The sequence below is a fragment of the Bubalus kerabau genome, chromosome 16, assembly GCF_029407905.1.
Source record: "Bubalus kerabau isolate K-KA32 ecotype Philippines breed swamp buffalo chromosome 16, PCC_UOA_SB_1v2, whole genome shotgun sequence".
Classification (NCBI taxonomy): domain Eukaryota; kingdom Metazoa; phylum Chordata; class Mammalia; order Artiodactyla; family Bovidae; genus Bubalus; species Bubalus kerabau.
In genome coordinates this window covers 5,797,860-5,817,324 of record NC_073639.1, presented here as the reverse complement: position 1 = coordinate 5,817,324, position 19,465 = coordinate 5,797,860, and the positions used below count along the sequence as shown (strand labels likewise).

Genomic DNA, 19,465 nt, shown 5'->3' with positions numbered 1-19,465 from the left:
TCTGATGAAAAAAATAGGCAGAAGATTTGAATGTATATTTTTTCAAAGATGATATACAAATTGTCAAGCATAGAAAAATATTCTCAACATGACTAATCATGCAAATCAAAACCATAATGAGACATTATTTCATACCCATTAGGGTGGCTACTATCAAAACTTGAAAAAATAGAAAAGAAAACATGTTGGTGAGGATATGGAGAAATTGGAACCCTTATACACTGTTGATAGATTGCAAAATAGTGCAGCATCTATGAAAAAATTGATTGAGGTTCTTCAAAAAACAGCCATAGAACTACCATATATTCCAGCAATCTCACTTCTCTGTATATATCCAAAAGAAAGGAAAACAGGCTCTTGAAGAGATATTCACATACACATGTTCATGGGAGCACTATTCACAGTAGCCAAGAGGTGAAAGCAACTCAGATATCCATGAACAAATAAATGAATAAACAAAGTGTCAATATATATCCAATGGAATATTATTCAGTCTTAAAATGGAAGGAAATTTTGCTGCATGCTACAACATAGATGAACCTTAAGGATTTTATGCTAGGTGGGAAAAAAACAACCGTAAGAGAATGATAAATATTGTGTAATTTTACTTGGTACCTAAACTAGCCAAATTCATAGAAACAGAAAGTAGAAAAGTGGTTATCAGAGGTTGGGGTAGGGGTGCGGGGAGTGGAGAGTTTAATGAATGGATATAGGGTTTCAGCTTTGCAAGATGAAAAGTTTCTGGAGATCTGTTTCATAACAATGTGAATGAACTTAATACTATCAAATTGTACATTTAAAAATAGATAATATGGTACATTTGATATTGTGTGTGTGTGTGTGTTAGTCACTCGGTTGTATCTGACTCTTTGTGACCCCATGGACTCTAGCCCACCAGGCTCCTTTTTCCATGGGATTCTCCAGGCAAGTATACTGGAGTGGGTTGCCATTGATATTGAGATTTCTTTATTATAATAAAAAACTTTCAAATACTTTGAAGGTAATGCCTGAGAACTGTGCCAAATATTTCCTCTCCTGTAATTTTTATTTCACTGTATGTATGAGTTAATAATCATCTTCTTTAAAATCAGAAAAAAGAAATGTGAATTGGATTAATTCTTCTCACAGATACATACAGTTTCTTTCACTATAGGAATATAAGTTTATTTAGGAAAAGTGACTACCCAAATTTTGAAACAATAAGAAAACTGATATGTCAAGGTTAGCTGTTATGCAACACCAAGGTAGGTGTAGAGGGCGATAAACTGCATGAACCTTGTGGTTTATGGAAAAGCAACCATTTAAAAGACATAAAAGGAGTACAGAATAAGGGAAAATGTATGTTTCAGATTGAAACATTGCCTTTAAACATAAACATTAATGAGTTGTGAAATGCACATCATGATAAAAAAAGAATGAGTGGAATGGACATATAAGTGTAAAATGGGTATAAAATGGGAAAAAAAGAGATGACTTAAACAGTTTCATACTACTTACCTGGAAACTATTGCCTTGATGATAACTTCTTTAGAGTGAAATAGATCAAAACTCAAATTTATTACACTCTTAAAATTAGCATTCAGTCACTAACAAAATAATTCTAAGGTTAGTAAATGGCAGAATTCTAAATTATATGAAGCAAAATATCTTTCTAAAATGTTTTCTGATAATTATTTTACTATAGATACTTTCAAGTATAATTAGTACTTGAGCAACAGAAAATATACAATAAAAACACAAATCACAGAAAGAATATAACATTCCAATTCAACAACTGAGCTCTGTATTTGAAATACCTAATTTCTATTAACAGTGCTTGCCAGTTTAACATGCTTATTGGTTTGATAATCATTTCAATTGAACTTTTGTATGATTAGTAATATTAAATAATTCATACCATTAAAATTTTTACTTTGAATATATTTTGATAAGAAATGTGTTTTTAAAATCTCAAATGAGACACTGATGTATAGAACAGTCTTATGGACTCTGTGGGAGAGGGAGAGGGTGGGAAGATTTGGGAGAATGGCATTGGAACATGTAAACTATCATGTATGAAACGAGTTGCCAGTCCAGGTTCGATGCACGATACTGGATGCTTGGGGCTGGTGCACTGGGACGACCCAGAGGGATGGTATGGGGAGGGAGGAGGAAGGAGGGTTCAGGATTGGGAGCACAAGTATACCTGTGGCGGATTCATTTTGATGTTTGGCAAAACTAATACAATTATGTAAAGTTTAAAAATAAAATAAAATAAAAAAAACTGTAAAAAAAAATAAAATAAAATCTCAAATGCCTGGTGTTGGCTATAAATACCAAGCAAGTATTTTTTGTACTCTACAGCAGCAATATTTAAAAGTGGTTCTAATTCTATGCTAAACCTACTTTGTGAGGAGCCACACAGAGGAAAGGAATTAAAAGTCAAGAGGTATAACCTGAGACTCCAACCTTGAGAAGGTGTTCCTAGCATAATGCATGATGCTGTCAAAATCATAGCTTTCTCCGAGTGAGTTCACTTCCGCAGGCTCCATCTTCAGAAAATTGTACTCTTGACCTAAGAATCAGGCACAGGAAATGTTTCAGAAACCTCTTGACAGACAGAAAAGAGAACAGAAGAACCCTCCCAGTCCTCTAACTCCTCTCTACTAAAAGCTGATCACTGATCTTCATGACGCTGCATTTACAAACAAACACCCAAGTACATGCAAAAGAGGACATCCCCACTCCAGTACTCTTGCCTGGAAAATCCCATGGACGGAGGAGCCTGGTAGGCTGCAGTCCATGGGGTCGCTAAGAGTTGGACAAGACTGAGCGACTTCACTTTCACTTTTTACTTTCATGCATTGGAGAAGGAAATGGCAACCCACTCCAGTGTTCTTGCCTGGAGAATCCCAGGGACGGGGGAGCCTGGTGGGCTGCCGTCTATGGGGCCGCACAGAGTCGGACACGACTGAAGCGACTTAGCAGCAGCAGCAGCAGCCGTGCCACTATGTGCACTTGAGTATCAGCCTAAAAGAATATTAGTGAATTTCATTAAGAAGTTAATTTGCACACTGTTCATGCAGTTCTCAAGGCAAGAATACTGAAGTGGTTTGCCATTCCCTTCTCTAGTGGACCATGTTTTGACTATGCCAAAGCCTTTGATTATGTGGATCACAACAGACTGTGGAAAATTCTTCAAGAGATGGAAATACCAGACCACCTTACTTGCTTCCTGAGAAATCTGTATGCAGGTCAAGAAGCACCAGTTAGAACCAGACGTGGAACAACAGACTGGTTCCAAGTTGGGAAAGGAGTATCTCAAGGTGTAAATTGCCATCCTGCTTATATAACTTATATGCAGAGTACATCATGTGAAATACCAGGCTAGATAAGCACAAGCTGGAATCAAGACTGCCAGGAAAAAATATCAATAACCTCAGATAGGCAGATGATACCACCCTTATGGCAGAAAGCGAAGAACTAAAGAGCTTCTTAAAGAAAGTGAAGAGAAGAGTGAAAAAGTTGGCTTAAAACTCAACATTCCAAAAACTAAGATCATGGCAACCGGTGACATCACTTCATGGCAAATAGATGGGGAAACAGTGGAAACAGTGAAAGACTATTTTTTCTGGGCTCCAAAATCACTGCATATGGTGATTGCAGCCATGAAATTAAAAGACACTTACTCCTTGGAAGAAAAGCTGTGATCAACCTAGACAGCACATTAAAAAGCAGAGACATTACTTGGCCAACAAAGGTTCATCTAGTCAAAGCTATGGTTTTTTCAGTAGTCATGTATGGATGTGAGAGTTGGACTATAAAGAAAGCTGAGTGCCAAAGAATTGATGCTTTTGAACTGTGGTGTTGGAGAAGACTCTTGAGAGTCCCTTGGAGTGCAAGGAGATCAAGCCAGGCAATCCTAAAGGAAATCAGTCCTGATTGTTCATTGGAAAGACTGATGCTGAAACTGAAACTTCAATACTTTGGCCACCTGATGTGAGGAACTGACTCATTGGAAAAGACCCTGATGCTGGGAAAGATTGAAGGCAGGAGGAGAAGGGGATGACAGAAGATGATATGGAGTTTGAGCAAGCTCCAGGAGTTGGTGATGGACCTGGAAGCCTGGCATGCTGCAGTCCATGGGATTGCAAAGAGTCGGACATGACTGAGCAGCTGAACTGAACTGAATAAGTTAATTTTGGCAAAAAGGTAGATTACCAAAAGCATACTTTGGATTTTTCTTTGTATACTCTTTCACTTTCTCTTAATATTTTTTTTTTAAATGACTGTTTTTTTTCAATATTGTGATTATAAAAGCTACGCTTTTTACCAAATGAGTTTCCCACTTTCTCTTATGACTCTATTGGCCTAGACAAATAAATCTTCCTATTTGTATTAAATGATTTCTATGAAACAATGGGAAATATTATAAGTTGTATATACACACATTTCAAGTGTTTGCTATGTGAATTTGTCACTAAAGATGAAATAACAACAGAACGTTTCACTCAAAACTGAAACAAGATTCTCTTTGATGAAAAGGAAGCTCTAGTCAGAAGGCTTTTTAGAAGAATATGCTTCCAGATTTAATTTTTCTTTTTTTACTTTTCATGACTGCCATTTTAACTTATGGACATCTTCACATTAATAGATTTCTCAACTGCCTCTTTGTATCTGTATTGTAATATTATTTCTTGAAATCTGAAAAGAACATAGTGTTAAATGTGTAGATCTACATTAGTGGTTCAAGAAATGTTTCCTCAGAGTTTAGGTTTCACTGATCCATTTTTCACAATTTCAGCAGCCAAAGAAGGCTGTTTTTATGGCTCATTCTGAAACATCTAAATGTAAAGTTGAGGTATTAAGATTTCAAATTCAAGGTTGGAGTTCAGAACAGAACTATTACAATGTTTATGCAACTATTTAAATTTTATTCCAATTGTTATATTATTACTAAATCTGAAAATATCACATTAAAATTTTTCCCAAAAGCTAATAAAGAAAGTGAGTGATGTACAGAGCATAATACCTTTTGTACGGGTGATAAGAAGACTGACATACTCAGTTCAGTTCAGTCGCTCAGTCCTGTCCAACTCTTTGTGACCCCATGGACTGCAGCACTCCAGGCTTCTCTGCCCATCACAAACTCCTGGAGCTTACTCAAACTCATGTCCATCGAGTTGGTGATGCCATCCAACCATCCCATCCTCTGTCATCCCCTTTCCCTCCCACCTTCAATCTTTCCCAGCATCAGGGTCTTTTCAATGAGTCAGTTTTTTGCATCAGGTGGCCAAAGAATTGGAGTTTCAGCTTTAGCATCAGTCTTTCCAGTGAATATTCAGGACTGATTTCCTTTAGGACAGATTAGTTCAATCTCCTTGCAGTCCAAAGGACTCTCAAGAGTTTTCTCCAACACCACAGTTCAAAAGCATCAGTTATTCTGTGCTCAGCTTTCCTTATAGTCCAACTCTCACATCCATTCATGACTACTGGAAAGAACATGGCTTTGACTAGACAGACCTTTGTCGGCAAAGTAATGTCTCTGCTTTTTAATGTGCTGTCTAGGTTGGTCACAGCTTTGCTTCCAAGGAGTAAATGTCTTTTGATTTCATGGCTGCAGTCACCATCTGCAGTGATTTTGGAGCCCCCCCCAAAATCACTTAAGCATTAAAGATGAAACAATCAGCCTTAAGTTGTAGAACCTGTAGCCAAGAGTAAAGTGTTTTGTGCTTAGTCACTTCAGTCATGTCAAATGCTCTCTGACCCTGTGGACCATGGTCTGCCAGGCTCTTCTTGCATGGGATTCTCCAGGCAAGAATACTGGTGTTGGTTGCCATTTCCTTCTCTAAAAGTGTTTTAGTTCACCTTTAAAATGAATTCATATATTAAATAGTTTTCAGTGAACTAACAGACCAAATAATGAGATACATGTTCTACAAATCTCTGTGGCTATTATTACTCTTCTCAGGAAATATTTTACATTGTCTTTAACCTCTGATAGAAGCAAGTGTTATAACTCTACCCTTCATTAAAAAATAGTAAGTATATTTTAGTATATCCAATTCTAAGTGTGATATTTATAAAGCTATGGAGCTGATTTTATTAATATTAACCTGTAATCTACTGGATATTTCAACTTCTAAGCACAATATGTGAATATACTCCTTAAGTAAAGCAAAATGTTTCATAAAAATTTCTTAAAGTGGAACATGAAGCAACTTTAGTAATATCTTCTGAAGCATATAATTGAGCATTTACCACATATGTGACATAGTGGTTAAAAAGCACACAGCCATATATGGACTCTGTAAAGAAAATTAGACTTATTTTATGAAAGAAGGGAAAAGAAAATCAGAGATACAGAGCACCAGAGAACTCATCCTAAACAATTTTTTAAAAAAAAATGAAAAGCCTCATTCTTGAAGGCCTGTTCTAAAATGGCTTAAAACTAATCTAAAAGTAATCCAATCCTTGTACAAAATTGGCTCCTATCATACATACTCACTAATTTTGCATATGAATGCAAAGCTAAAGTTGACACTTACTAGACATTGCCCTAGTATAACACTTGATCTTAAGTTTCTGAGTAAGTCACAGATCTGTTGAAAGTTATTCTCCAACATGAATTCTTTCATATTAGAATTACAATCAGCCTTCAGTATCTGCATAAGATTGGTTCTAGGAACCTCTTGGATACCAAAATTTGTGGATGCTTAAGTCCTTTATATAAAATGGTTTAGTACAATAAATGAATAAATTTCGATTCAAAGGTTGGTTGACTCTATGGATGCAAAACCCTACAAATATAGAGGGCCAACAGTTCATACATACAAATTATTGCAAGTGAATGAGAAAAGTGAGAATAGTCACATGTTGAGAATATTGTTGAATCCAAAAATGGGTGAGAAAATGTGCACAGAATTCCAAATACTCAGAACATCTCATTAAATAAATTACTCTTTTCTGTTAACCTGAAGAGTGACTCAACAACAACAAAAAAGAAAAGCCATAATTAGTTTAGCACTATGTTAAGTATTATATATTTACATGCTTTTTTATACATTTCTTGCTTGTGGTAGGTATGTAAATTTATGTTGAACCAGAGTCCTAATTTTAAGAGCAAGAAATATTCTTGGAAGTTACTTTCTTTATAAGTTATTTTGTCAACATAATAGAGGAAACTTAATAACTGTAGTTAATAGAAAACTTTTTCTCATTTAATTGGTAGTTGGAGTAACCATCAGAAATACTATTTCCTCTTTGTCTCTCAGTGATAAAAAAGTATTAGATGAACCTTGATAGCTGCTCAGGAGTTAAAGAGTCTTCCATACTGAGAGTACAGATTTTATTTACTTCTCTTTCAACACTACAGAATACAAAGATCTCTTCCCTGTAACATTATACTCATTAATTTTTCTCCTATCCCTTAGACCAAACTTAATCTTTTGAGAGATTTTCTCCAACTGTAACTTAAATGGTGCTATTCCCCATATTCTACCTGAAATCTTATTTCCTTCTTTCTCCAACATTTTCCTAAACAGTCAAATCCTGTATCAAATTCCTTTCTAGATATGTCCTAAAGTCTAGATTCACCTTTCCTTTGTCTGCTAAATATCTCTACTTCATTCATCTAAAGGCTTCTCAAATTCAAACATATGCTAAATGAAATTATTATTTGTCTTTTCCCTCTTAAAAGTATGTTGCTTTTTGTTTTATCCATATTTCTTAGCTTACTTCATTTAATGGTGCTGCCACTCACCCTGTTGCCTAAAAGAAAACTTTGAAGATCTTCCTTCACATCCTTCATATAGTGCTTCTCCTAAAATATTTTTGAAATGTTATTTCCTCATCTTCTTGGTCTACACCACCCTAACTGAGGACTCAGTCACCTCTTATAGACTACTTATTTAAGCTTCTAATATGTTCATTCTCTCTACTCCCATAACCCCATTCTCAGTTAATAATCCCTACAAGCTGAAAGAAATCTTTTTCTATTTCTTTTAAATCTGAACTTGTTCTGCTTTCAATCCTTTGATTATTCTCCAGTAGCTAGAGGATAAAATCTCTAGGATAAAAGCCAGGATAAATTTCCTGGCTTCTTATAGAAAACCCCTATGATCTAATCCCCTTTGGTAATTACCAACTAATCTCCCACTTGTAACTTACCATTCAGCCCTATGAGCAGATGAAAATAATCTAATTATCTGTAATTGTAGCTTTGATCATGATCCTTTTTTTTTTTCCCCAGTTAGATATTCCATCAGTCTTTTCTGCACTTAGAAACCCTTTACTTCTAAATTTCAGTTCTTTTGTGACATCTCCTGACTTACTAAAGCACATTTTGTCACACCTTGCTTGGACTGACAGTATTCTCAACATATGACTATTCTCATTTTCTCACTTGTTTACAATGTTTATATATAGAGAGAGAGACATAGCTACACTAAGCTCTGTAATTTTCATGAAGTATCTCCAATATCTAATAGTGCCTCAATAAATAATTGGTACAAATATGTTGTGAGCGACTAAATAGGTCAATGCTGTTAATCACAGGGAACTCTTAGGAATTCAATGTTTGTATTAGTAACATAAAACTGGCTACGAATAAGGAAATAACACACGGCCTGCAATGCAGGAGATGCAGGTTTGATCACTGGGTTAGGAAGATCCCCTGGAGAAGGAAATGACAACTCACTCCAGTATTCTTGCCTGAGAAATCCCAAGGACAGAGGAGCCTGGTGAGCTATAGTTCATGGGGTTGCAAAAACAGTCAGAAATGACTTAGCGACTAAACAACAATGCTTGAAATACACACAATCTTATAAAACAATTCTAAACAAAAGGGTTTTTCTTTTGGCAATTGAAATGTGCTTATCTTTATGAATTTATGAAAGGTAAAACAAATATAAAACTATAAATGAGGTTATTATTACACCTTAACTGTCAGAGGAAATTAAATTTAAATACATATTAACTACTGAACTACTGACACTTGAAACATTCTTAAGAATTTGTCTTTAGGGTAGTGAAGATTAAGAGAAAATCTCAAGAAAATATTTGGGCTATCCTGGACATGTCTCACTTTACTGGAATTTTCTCATGAAACTACCTGTGATATAATATAGATTTTTATGGTAGCAGCACATTTTGTGACAAACCCTGAACCCTTTTTAAATCCCAACAACATAAATTATAGAACTAAGGATAGAAAATGCTTTTTGAAAATTTAACAATATTAATTTATGGTTCACCATTTTTTTGGAAAGAACCAGAGATATAAAATAGATAAATCGTAAAAAAAAAGCAAATCTAAAAATTGCATAAGATCATTTGATTTGCAGGAACAAATCAACACCATAATAGGTATTTTTTAATCAAGGAAAATGTTGAGCCACAATATCAACAAAACCATTTACATTTTGTAAGAAATTAAAATGTAAACAGCACAATCCTATTAAAAGATGTTTAGTCAACCTCAAATCCGAGGCCCTCTACAGCCCCTCACCTGGCTGGATGTTTTCCCGTATGATAGTCACATGGTTATCTCTGTCTGGCCGCGTGTGCTCATGCCAAAAGCCTATCACATGGCCCAGTTCATGAACGACGATTCCAAATTTATCACAGTTCTTGCCAATAGAGATTGCCTGAGGCCCATTTCCACGCCGACCTACATAGGAGCAGCATCTGGAATAAAGTAGAAAATGTGAATGGTGGTAAACAGGCTGATGACAAGTTAATTATAATAGGGTGAAAATTTGTTAAAATTTCTGGTGAAATATAAAGTACAGCACAGTCAGAGGTAGAACAGTTTTTCATTAATGAACACAGCCAATTTCTAGTAATCCTGGTAAATTTATATGCCAGTCTCTAAATAATCAATTGCAGTGCATTTGTACTAATTTATATATTAGAAGATGTTGGATATGTGCCTTAAATCATTTTTAGGAGTATTTAGAAGATAATAAGATAATAAAATACTTATGGTGATTAATGGCTATTATGCATATAGTTAAACTCAAGACTTCAATTCACATTTATTTCTAATATAATTTTTGGTCCCCACAACCCATGTAAATCACTTAGGTTGGTTATCTAGCAATAATACATTATTTCACTATTAAGCATAAAAACAAACTTTATTTTTCTACTTTGAGAAAAACAATTAAATTTGTGAAAGATGTTGGCTAATTAAAAAATGAATTATTTCTCCTCCTTACGGGAGAATTTTTTAAAAAGGAAAACTTTTAAAAGAAGTCAATACAGAAAAATTAATTTCAAGAGGCAAATTATCTAGGGTTAATGGTTGACTGGTGAAGAAAAATCAGTAACTGCCAAATGGTGAGGTGTGATTAGTCCATTTTACCTTCTGAAAGAATATCTTGGACTGTCAGAATGTGAACTATCCAGAGTATCCTCCTGAAAATTTTCCTCAATTTCCTGATATTTATACATAGTCAATGATACTTTTCTACCCAAAACGTAGAAATTCCATTTTGTGTGTGTGCATACATGAAACGTGTCAGTGTACGTGAAAGAGTGTGTACACACATGCAAGCTTGGACACATAAGGACATTGACTCTAAAATAAGTTTTAAATGTACAATAATACAGTAACTACAACTAGAGCTATCAATAAAATTACACTTAAAACTTCAACAATTAGGGTTTACATTAAAATAGCTTATCTAAGAGCCACCCCTCTGGAGAGCCATACAGGACGTAAATAATTGGTCTTGAATAGATGGGGATTATCATGTGCCAGACACCAAAACCTTTTTCTAATTTTTTAAGTTAAAAGAGGAAGTTGTTCAAAATTAATTTGCCAAAATATTATAAAATGCACGTCATTAATTTCACTTTTCAGAGAAAGAACAGTTCATAGTCTTTTTGAGTGTTACAAATATTTGTCATTCCTATTATTTCTGTAGGCTTTAAATGATTAAATGTTTTACCTTATTCCTTAGTTGCTGTTTAGTCACTAAGTCATGTCCAGCTCTTTGCGATCCCATGGACTGCAGCACACCAATCTCCTCTGTCCTCCACTATCTCCTGGAGTTTGCTCAAATTCATGCTCATTGATGTTATCTAAACATCTTATCCTCTGAAGCACCTTCTTTTTTGCCTTCATTCTTTTCCAGCGTTAGGTCTTTTTCAGTGCTTCAGTTTTTCATATCAGTGGCCAAAGTATTAGAGCTTCAACTTCGGCATCAGTCTTTCCAATGAATGTTCAGGGTTGGTTTTCTTTAGGATTGACTTGTTTGATCTCCTTGCAGTCCAATGGACTCTCAAGAGTTTTCTCCAGCACCACAATTCAGTTTTTGGTGCTCAGCATTCTTTTTGTCCCAACTATCACATCTGTTCATAGAAAAACCTTAGTTTTGACTCCACAGACCTTTGTTGGCAAAGTGAAGTCTCTACTTTTTATTATACTATCTAGGTTTGCCATAGCTTTCTTTCCAAGGAGCAAATGTCTTCTGATTTCACGGCTGCGGTCACCATCCATAGTGATTTTGGAGCCACAGAAAATAAAATCTGTCACTGCATCCAGTTTTCCCCCTTCTATTTGCCATGATCTTAGTTTTTTCAAGTTGAGTTTCAAGCCAGCTTTTCCACTTTCCTTTTTCACCCTCATCAAGAGGCTCTTTAGTTCCTCAAAACTTTCTGCCATTAGAGTGATATCATCTTCATATCTGAGGTTGTTGATATTTCTCCCAGCAATCTTGATTCCAGCTTGTGATTCATACACCCTGGCATTTCACATGATGTATTCTGAAAATAAGTTAAATAAGCAGGGAGACAATATACAGACTTGCTGTACTTCTTTACCCATTTTGAGTGGGCCAGTTGTTCAGTCCAATTCTAAGTGTTGCATCTTACCTGCATACAGGTTTCTCAGGAGACAGGTAAGATGGTCTGGTCTTACCTCATCTCTCTAAAAATTTTCTGTAGTTTGTTGTGATCCCCATGATCAAAGGCTTTAACACAGCCAATGAAGCAGAAATAGATGTTTTTCTGGAACTCCCTTGCTTTCTTCAGGATCCAATGAATGTTGGCAATTTGATCTCTGTTTCCTCTGTCCCTTTGAAAACCCAGCTTGTAGATCTGGAAGTTATTGGTTCACATACTGCTGAAGCCTAGCTTGAAGGATTTTGAGGGTAGCCTTGCTAGCATGTAAACTGAGTCTAATTGTATGGTAGTTGGAACATTCTTTGGCACTTCCCTTCTTTGACATTGGAATGAAAATTGTCCTTTTCAGGTCCAGTGACCACTGTTGAGCTTTCCAAATTTGCTGACATACTGAGTGTAGCACTTTAACAGAATCATCTTAACAGCATCATTTTTAGGACTTTAAATAGTTCAGCTAGAATTCTGTCACTTGCACCACCTTTACTTGTAGTAATGCTTCTTAAGGCCTACTTGAATTCACATTCCACAAATCTAACTCTAGGGGAATAACCAGATCATCGTGGTTATCCAGGTCATTAAGAAATTTCTTGTATAGTTCTATGTATTCTTGTCATCTCTTCTTAATCTCTTCTGCTTCTGTTAGGTCCTTAACATTTCTGTATTTCATTGTGCCCATCCCTGCATGGAATATTCTTTTCAGTTCAGTTCAGTTGGCTCAGTCGTGTCTGACTTTTTATGACCCCATGAACTGCAGCATGCCAGGCCTCCCTGTCCAACACCAACTCCCAGAGTCCACCCAAACCCATGTCTATCAAGTCGGTGATGCCATCCAACCATCTTATCTTCTGTCATCCCCTTCTGCTCCTGCCCTCAATCTTTCCTGGCATCAGGGTCTTTTCCAATGAGTCAGCTCTCTGCATCAGGGGGCCAAAGTATTGGAGTTTCAGCTTCAACATCAGTCCTTTCAATGAACACCCAGGACTGATTTCCTTTAGGATGGACTGGTTGGATCTCGCAGTCCAAGGGACTCTCAAGAGTCTTCTCCAACACCACACTTCAAAAACATCAATTCTTCGGCACTCAGCTTTCTTTATAGTCCAATTCTCACATCCATACATGACCACTGGAAAAACCATATCCTTGAAGAGACCGACCTTTGTTGGCAAAGTAATGTCTCTGCTTTTCAATATGCTGTCTAGGTTGGTTATAACTTTCCTTCCAAGGAGTAAGCGTCTTTTAATTTCATGGGTGCAAATCACCATCTGAAGTGATTTTGGAGCCCAGAAAAATAAAGTCAGCCACTGTTTCCCCATCTATTTGCCATGAAGTGATGGGACCAGATGCCACGATCTTAATTTTCTGAATGTTGAGCTTTACGCCAACTTTTTCACTCTCCTCTTTCACTTTCATCAAGAGGCTCTTTAGCTCTTCTTCACTTTCTTCCATAAGGGTGGTGTCATCTGCATATCTGAGGTTATTGATATTTCTCCCAGCAATCTGTACTCTGCATATAAGTTAAATAAACAGGGAGACAATATACAGCCTTGATGCACTCCTTTTCCTATTTGGAACCAGTCTGTTGTTCCATGTCCAGTTCTAACTGTTGCTTCCTGACCTGCATACAGATTTCTCAGGAGGCAGGTCAGGTGGTCTGGTATTCCCATGTCTTTCAGAATTTTCCACAGTTTATTATGGTCCACACAGTCAAAGGCTTTGGCATAGTCAATAAAGCAGAAATAGATGTTTTTCTGGAACTCTTGCTTTTTTGATGATCAAGCAGATGTTGGCAATTTGATCTCTGGTTCCTCTGCCTTTTCTAAAACCAGCTTGAACATCTGGAAGTTGACAGTTCATGTATTACTGAAGCCTGGCTTGGAGAATTTTGAGCATTACTTTACTAGCATGTGAGATGAGTGCAATTGTGCAGTAGTTTGAGCATTTTTTGGCTTTGTCTTTCTTTGAGATTGGAATGAAAACTGACCTTTTCCAGTCTTGTGTCCACTGCTGAGTTTTCCAAATCTGCTGGCATATTGAGTGCAGCAGTTTCACAGCATCATCTTTCAGGATTTGAAATAGCTCAATTGAAATTCCATCACCTCCACTAGCTTTGTTCATAGTGATGCTTTCTAAGGCCCACTTGACTTCACATTCCAAGATGTCTGGCTCTAGGTGAGTGATCACACTATCGTGATTATCTTGGTCATGAAGATCTTTTTTGTATAGTTCTCCTGTGTATTCTTTTAACATCTCCAATTTTCTTGAAGAGATCTCTAGTCTGTCCCATTCTATTATTTGTCTCTATTTCTTTGCATTGTTCATTTAAGAAGACCTTCCTATCTCTCCTTGCTATTCTCTGGCATTCTGCATTTAGTTGGGTATATTTTTTCCTTTTTTCCTTGCCAGTTAGAAGTAGTAATTCAACTTATTATTTATGGATCTATTATAACAGCTAATTATACATACTAAATCGATAATAGAAAAGTGAGGTAAGTGGTAGGGAAAAAAATCAAGGAATTGTATTTTTGCTCCCAGGTAGATTTTTTAGTAGCACATTTTAATTTATACCTACATAGGCAGCTCAGATGGTAAGGAATCTGCCTGCAATGCAGGAGACCCAGGTTTGATCCCTGGGTCAGGAACATCCACTGGCGAAGGGAATGGCAATCCATCTTAGTATTCTTGCCTGGAGAATCTCATGAACAGAGAGTTACTTGGTAGGCAACAGTCAATGGGGTTGCAAAGAGTCGGACATGACTGAGTGACTAAGCATATATACATAGTTATTATTACGTACTGAAATAGTAAAATTTTAGATATATTAAAATTTGCAAATTTTAGGGAGATTTAAACTGAAACATTTGGTACCATAAAACAATGATAATGAAACTGAAATATCTGAGGATCATACAGCAACTAAATTACCTACATTGAGTCATTCTTGCTGGTTATAGTCAGAGAAGAAAATATTTTGCAAATCAAAATCCAGAAGACAGATAGTCAAGCAATGAAGTTGATTTTTTAAATCTAAAATGGTCAATTCTTTTAATCAGAAAAATCTTTTATTAGCATAACTTTACCCATAACAATTTCTAATAAATAAAATCAGGTTTCATAATAGAAAGCAAAAGTACATTTCACACTGGCTTTTACAATGGTCCTGTGAAGAATGGGAAATGCATTGGTTTAGGAACAGAAGAATTCTAGATGCTCAAGTGACTAAATAGCTAAATATATGCATATACAATTATGTACGACATTATAGGTTTATAAAAACATGGCTTTAACTTGTCTTAGTTTCTTTCTAATGTCATCCAGATTTGATGCTGTTTTCTTGTACACAGCTTTTGATTTTTTTATTTCAAATTTCAGTCTTCCTTTTAAAGCTTAGCCATTATAAGATCTACTTACCCTCTCCGAAAACTTTCACCACCTTTAGAAAAACCCACTAAGCCATAGAGAGTAAGAAGGTAACTCAAAACCCACTATTCTCTACTTTGACCTCAGACTGGTGGAGCAAAGTCAGGAAGTACAAAGGAAGTTCTCTATAAGCTTTATGCCTTCCTCACAGCAGTCTCTTCTTGTCACTCTACTTGAGCCATGAAGTTTCCTTGCTGTGTCCTGAGCATGCAGATTTACTCTTACTTCATAGTCTTTTTACAGTCTATTTATTTTGTCAGGAACTCTGTTTCTCAGATATCCAAATGGCTTGTTTCACTTTTTCAAATTCTACACAAATACCTTTCCATCCCACTTTCACTACTTTTCTTTTGGTCCTAGAATTTATTGTCTATTAATATATTTCATATTCCATTTATGTTCATAGGTTTTTTTGCCTGTGTACAAAAAATGTAAGTTTTTGTGGGCAGAAAACCTATTTTGTTCACTGTTTTGGTAACTGCCAAAATGTCAGCTCCTAGAATACAGCCTGGCACATAATAGAGCTCAATAGATACAGAGAACAGATTGTTGGTTGCCAGAGGCAAGAGCTGAGGGTGGGTGAAATGGGTAAAATGTAGTCAGAGGTACATACTTCAGTTATTCCTGAGGATGTAATATACAGCATGGTGACTAAAGTCGACAATACCATATCATATATTTAAAAGTTGCTAAGAGATCTTAAAAGTTCTCATCGCAACAATAACAACAACAAAATGTGTAAACTATATATAGTGGTAGATTTTAATTAAATATTGTGATGATCATTTCACAATATACACAAATCTAAACGCATGTTATACACTTAAAACAACATGTTATATGTCCATTATTAACATATCTCAATACAACTGGAAAAAATAAAAATTCAAAAAATAATAAATAAATATTTATTGAAAGAACAGAGCCCCAAAGTGCATGACAGAGCTTAGACTCTAGTAGTTAGGAGCAAGCATCCTTAGAAGTCATGGAAATGCTCAAGGTGAATAATTCAACATGCTTTTGCTGAGATTCCTCCTTCAGTTTGTCTCTTCACTTTTTCTATTAGTCTAATTCTATAAATTCCTTCCAAAACTTTAAAAAAATAATTTCCTTATATAAATAATAATAAATTTGCTCCTATTGTTTTCTGTTTAAGTTAGCCAGTCTTCATTGTTTGAAAACAAGAATCATGGCTAGCACACTTCCTCTGCCTAACTATAACTTCCTAGCATAGATAACCCCTTAAGTGTCTGGTAAGTTGCTCCAGTCGTGTCCAACTCTCTGAGACCCCAGACTGTAGCCTGACTAGCTCCTCTGTCCATGGAATTATCCTGGAAAGAATATTGGTGTGGGTTGCGTTTTCCTCCTTTAAGGGATCTTCCCAACCAGGGATCAAACCCTTGTTTTCTGCAGCTCCTTCATTGGTAGACAGATTCTTTACCTCTAAGCCACCTGGGAAACCCAAGAAACACCTTACACTCAATATTATGGGCCCTGAAGTTAGGATAAATGACATGAAATGAGAATTCAATAGAAAAGGATGGGTAAGTGACTACTGTCATAATCTGAATAACCAAAATTACCAAAGAGAAATGCAATTAAAATACAGAAAATCTAGAAGATAAGAAAATAAGTTAATTCTAAGTCTGATTTTTTTTTTTTTTTTACTTTACAATATTGTATTGTTTTTGCCATACATCAACATGCATCTGCCATGGGTGTACATGTGTTCCCCATCCTGAACACCCCCCCCCACCTCCCTCCCCATACCATCCCTCTGGGTCATCCGGCAATCACTAAAAATTAGCAAATAATAATTGAAGATAAAAATTCAGTTACATAAATCTCTGACTTACAAAGAATAAAATCAAACAACTTCTGTTTTAAAATGGTCTCACTTTTTTCTGATAATAATTAGTAATATTGTAAAATAGATAAACACCAAAGAAGGTAATAGATATTCACTGAAAAATATTTATTGCTCAGGTTAAACCTTTTGCCAATATAGAGATTAAAGCCTATGACCACTGTAGATGAAGCAAAGATATCATATATCTAGAAACATGCATATGAATATATATATGTATACACAGATATGCAGAACTTAATATATAGTTATAATACAACTTAAAAATAGGAAATGCACTAGAGTTAAATAGCAAAAAGTTATGATTTCTACATTTTTCTTTTAAAAATTTTATTTCCACACTTATCAATGGCTTGATATGGAATTAGACACCCAATAAATATTTATTGAATAAAAATTGACTGCAGCAGAATACTAAGGGAATTTTATGCTCTAAATTATATAGTCAATTCCATATTTAATAATGGGCTTCCCTGATGGCTCAGTGGGTAAAGAATATGCCTGCAATGCAGAAGACACAGGAGATGTGGGTTCAAGCCCTGGGTCAGGATGATACCCTGGAGGAGGAAATGGCAACCCATTCCAGTATTCTTGCCTTGAAAATCCCATGGACAGAGGAGCCTAGTGGGCTACAGTCCAAAGTGTTGCAGAGTCAGACACATGAGTGCAAGCACAGACAGATAATTTAATAACTCCTCAACTCCTAACTTCCCTGGTTGGGAAGATCCCCTAAAGGAGGAAATGGCAACCCACTCCGGTATGGAGATTATTTCAGGTTTTATTTTTAAAACTTGCAAGAGTTACAAGTTGTCTGACTTAATAGGTAAACTCAGTCAAAGTGATGATAATAAGAAGTAATAAGATGCATTTACCTTCCAAATTAAAGCTAGAAACAGAGCAGACAAATGTTGCCATTCGTATCAATGGCACCACCTTACAGGTTCTTCATATTCAACAATCCTAGGTATTGTTAAATGTGATATATTATATGTCATATCTCTTATAAGGAAAAAAACCCATTATTGAGTCCAGTAGAGCATTAAGTGTTTGACTCAAAATATATTTTATTTTAGATGTCTTTCACTATATTGTGCAATATTAACTGTCAAACTCTTTGATAATTTAAATTAACTTTTATGAGCTATAAATGCAGCAGCATCATGGCAAAATATCACTATTTCATGAAATTTTGGCCAATAATGGCAATTTGAAATAAAATTTAGAAGTCACAAAATGATTAGAATGATTAGTAGGCCCTGATCAACTTCAATAAAAAGTATCATCCATCTTATCATTGAAAAAAATAATACGGTGCAAACTTTGATCTGGAAAATTAGCACCAAAACAAACCACCAAAATGCAACGTTACTATTATAACAGTAACAAGTAAACTCAAGGGTCTAATTTCAGGGATGTAACTACAGATTTAAGTATCCTGGGGAAAGTCATAACTTCAGTTTTCAAATCCCTAAATTATTGAATACATGTTTTTCAAAACCCCTTTAAATTCTTACATTGTTTTATTTTAGGATTACACACAATGAACTTCAGCTGACACGTAAATTGCTGACACTCGCCCGAGAGCCACCTCTAAAGCAGTGTGCTGGGTGTCATGAGGAACACAGGTAAGCTCACTGACCTCATCATTGATGAAGGCCGACATTTGAGCCAACAGTGGAAGTGGAGTTATGATAGCTGTTGTAGAGCAAAGTATCACTGCGGATAGCTCAAAAATGGGAGAATGAAATATATGAAATAAAATAGCTTAGCAGGGTAAAACAAGTGAAATGGAAAACTTTGAAAAGAGCCAAATTAATAAAACAAAATGAGTATATATATATATATATATTATATATATATATATATGAATTTGTTACAAACAGTAATTGATCAATAAAATAATTAAGTGGCACTTTGAATGCATTTATTTTACAAAATTGAAGGGTGGGTAAAGAAAAGATGTACTGATCTGAATATGTTGTATATTTAGAAATATGTAACCTGAGCTATATCCACTCCTATTAGATAACCAGAAAGAAGGAAGGATAGTCTAGATTTAGACCTTTATTCCCTTGTAGCTCAGTCAGTAAAGAATCTGTCTGCAATGCAGGAGACCAGGGATCAATTCCTGGGTTGGGAAGATCCACTGGAGAAGGAAATGGCCACCCACTCCAGTATTCTTGCCTGGAGAATCCCCATGGACAGAGGAGCCTGGCAGACTACAATCCATGGGGTTGCAAGAGTCAGACATGACTTAGCGACTAAACCATCATATATAAAGAATTAGAAGAG

The 19,465-nt window shown here is 35.7% G+C and overlaps 1 protein-coding gene across 1 annotated transcript in view; it reads right to left on the bottom strand.

Moving 5' to 3' along the window:
- Nucleotides 1-19,465, bottom strand: part of TLL1 (tolloid like 1) — a 253,615-nt gene that overhangs the window by 126,778 nt on the left and 107,372 nt on the right. Inside the window, exons 6-7 of the mRNA XM_055550796.1 lie at nucleotides 9,488-9,666; nucleotides 2,449-2,554 (exon numbers count right to left, since the gene is read on the bottom strand). Of these exons, the coding sequence (XP_055406771.1) occupies nucleotides 2,449-2,554; nucleotides 9,488-9,666 (285 nt within the window). The remainder of the gene's footprint in view (nucleotides 1-2,448; nucleotides 2,555-9,487; nucleotides 9,667-19,465) is intronic.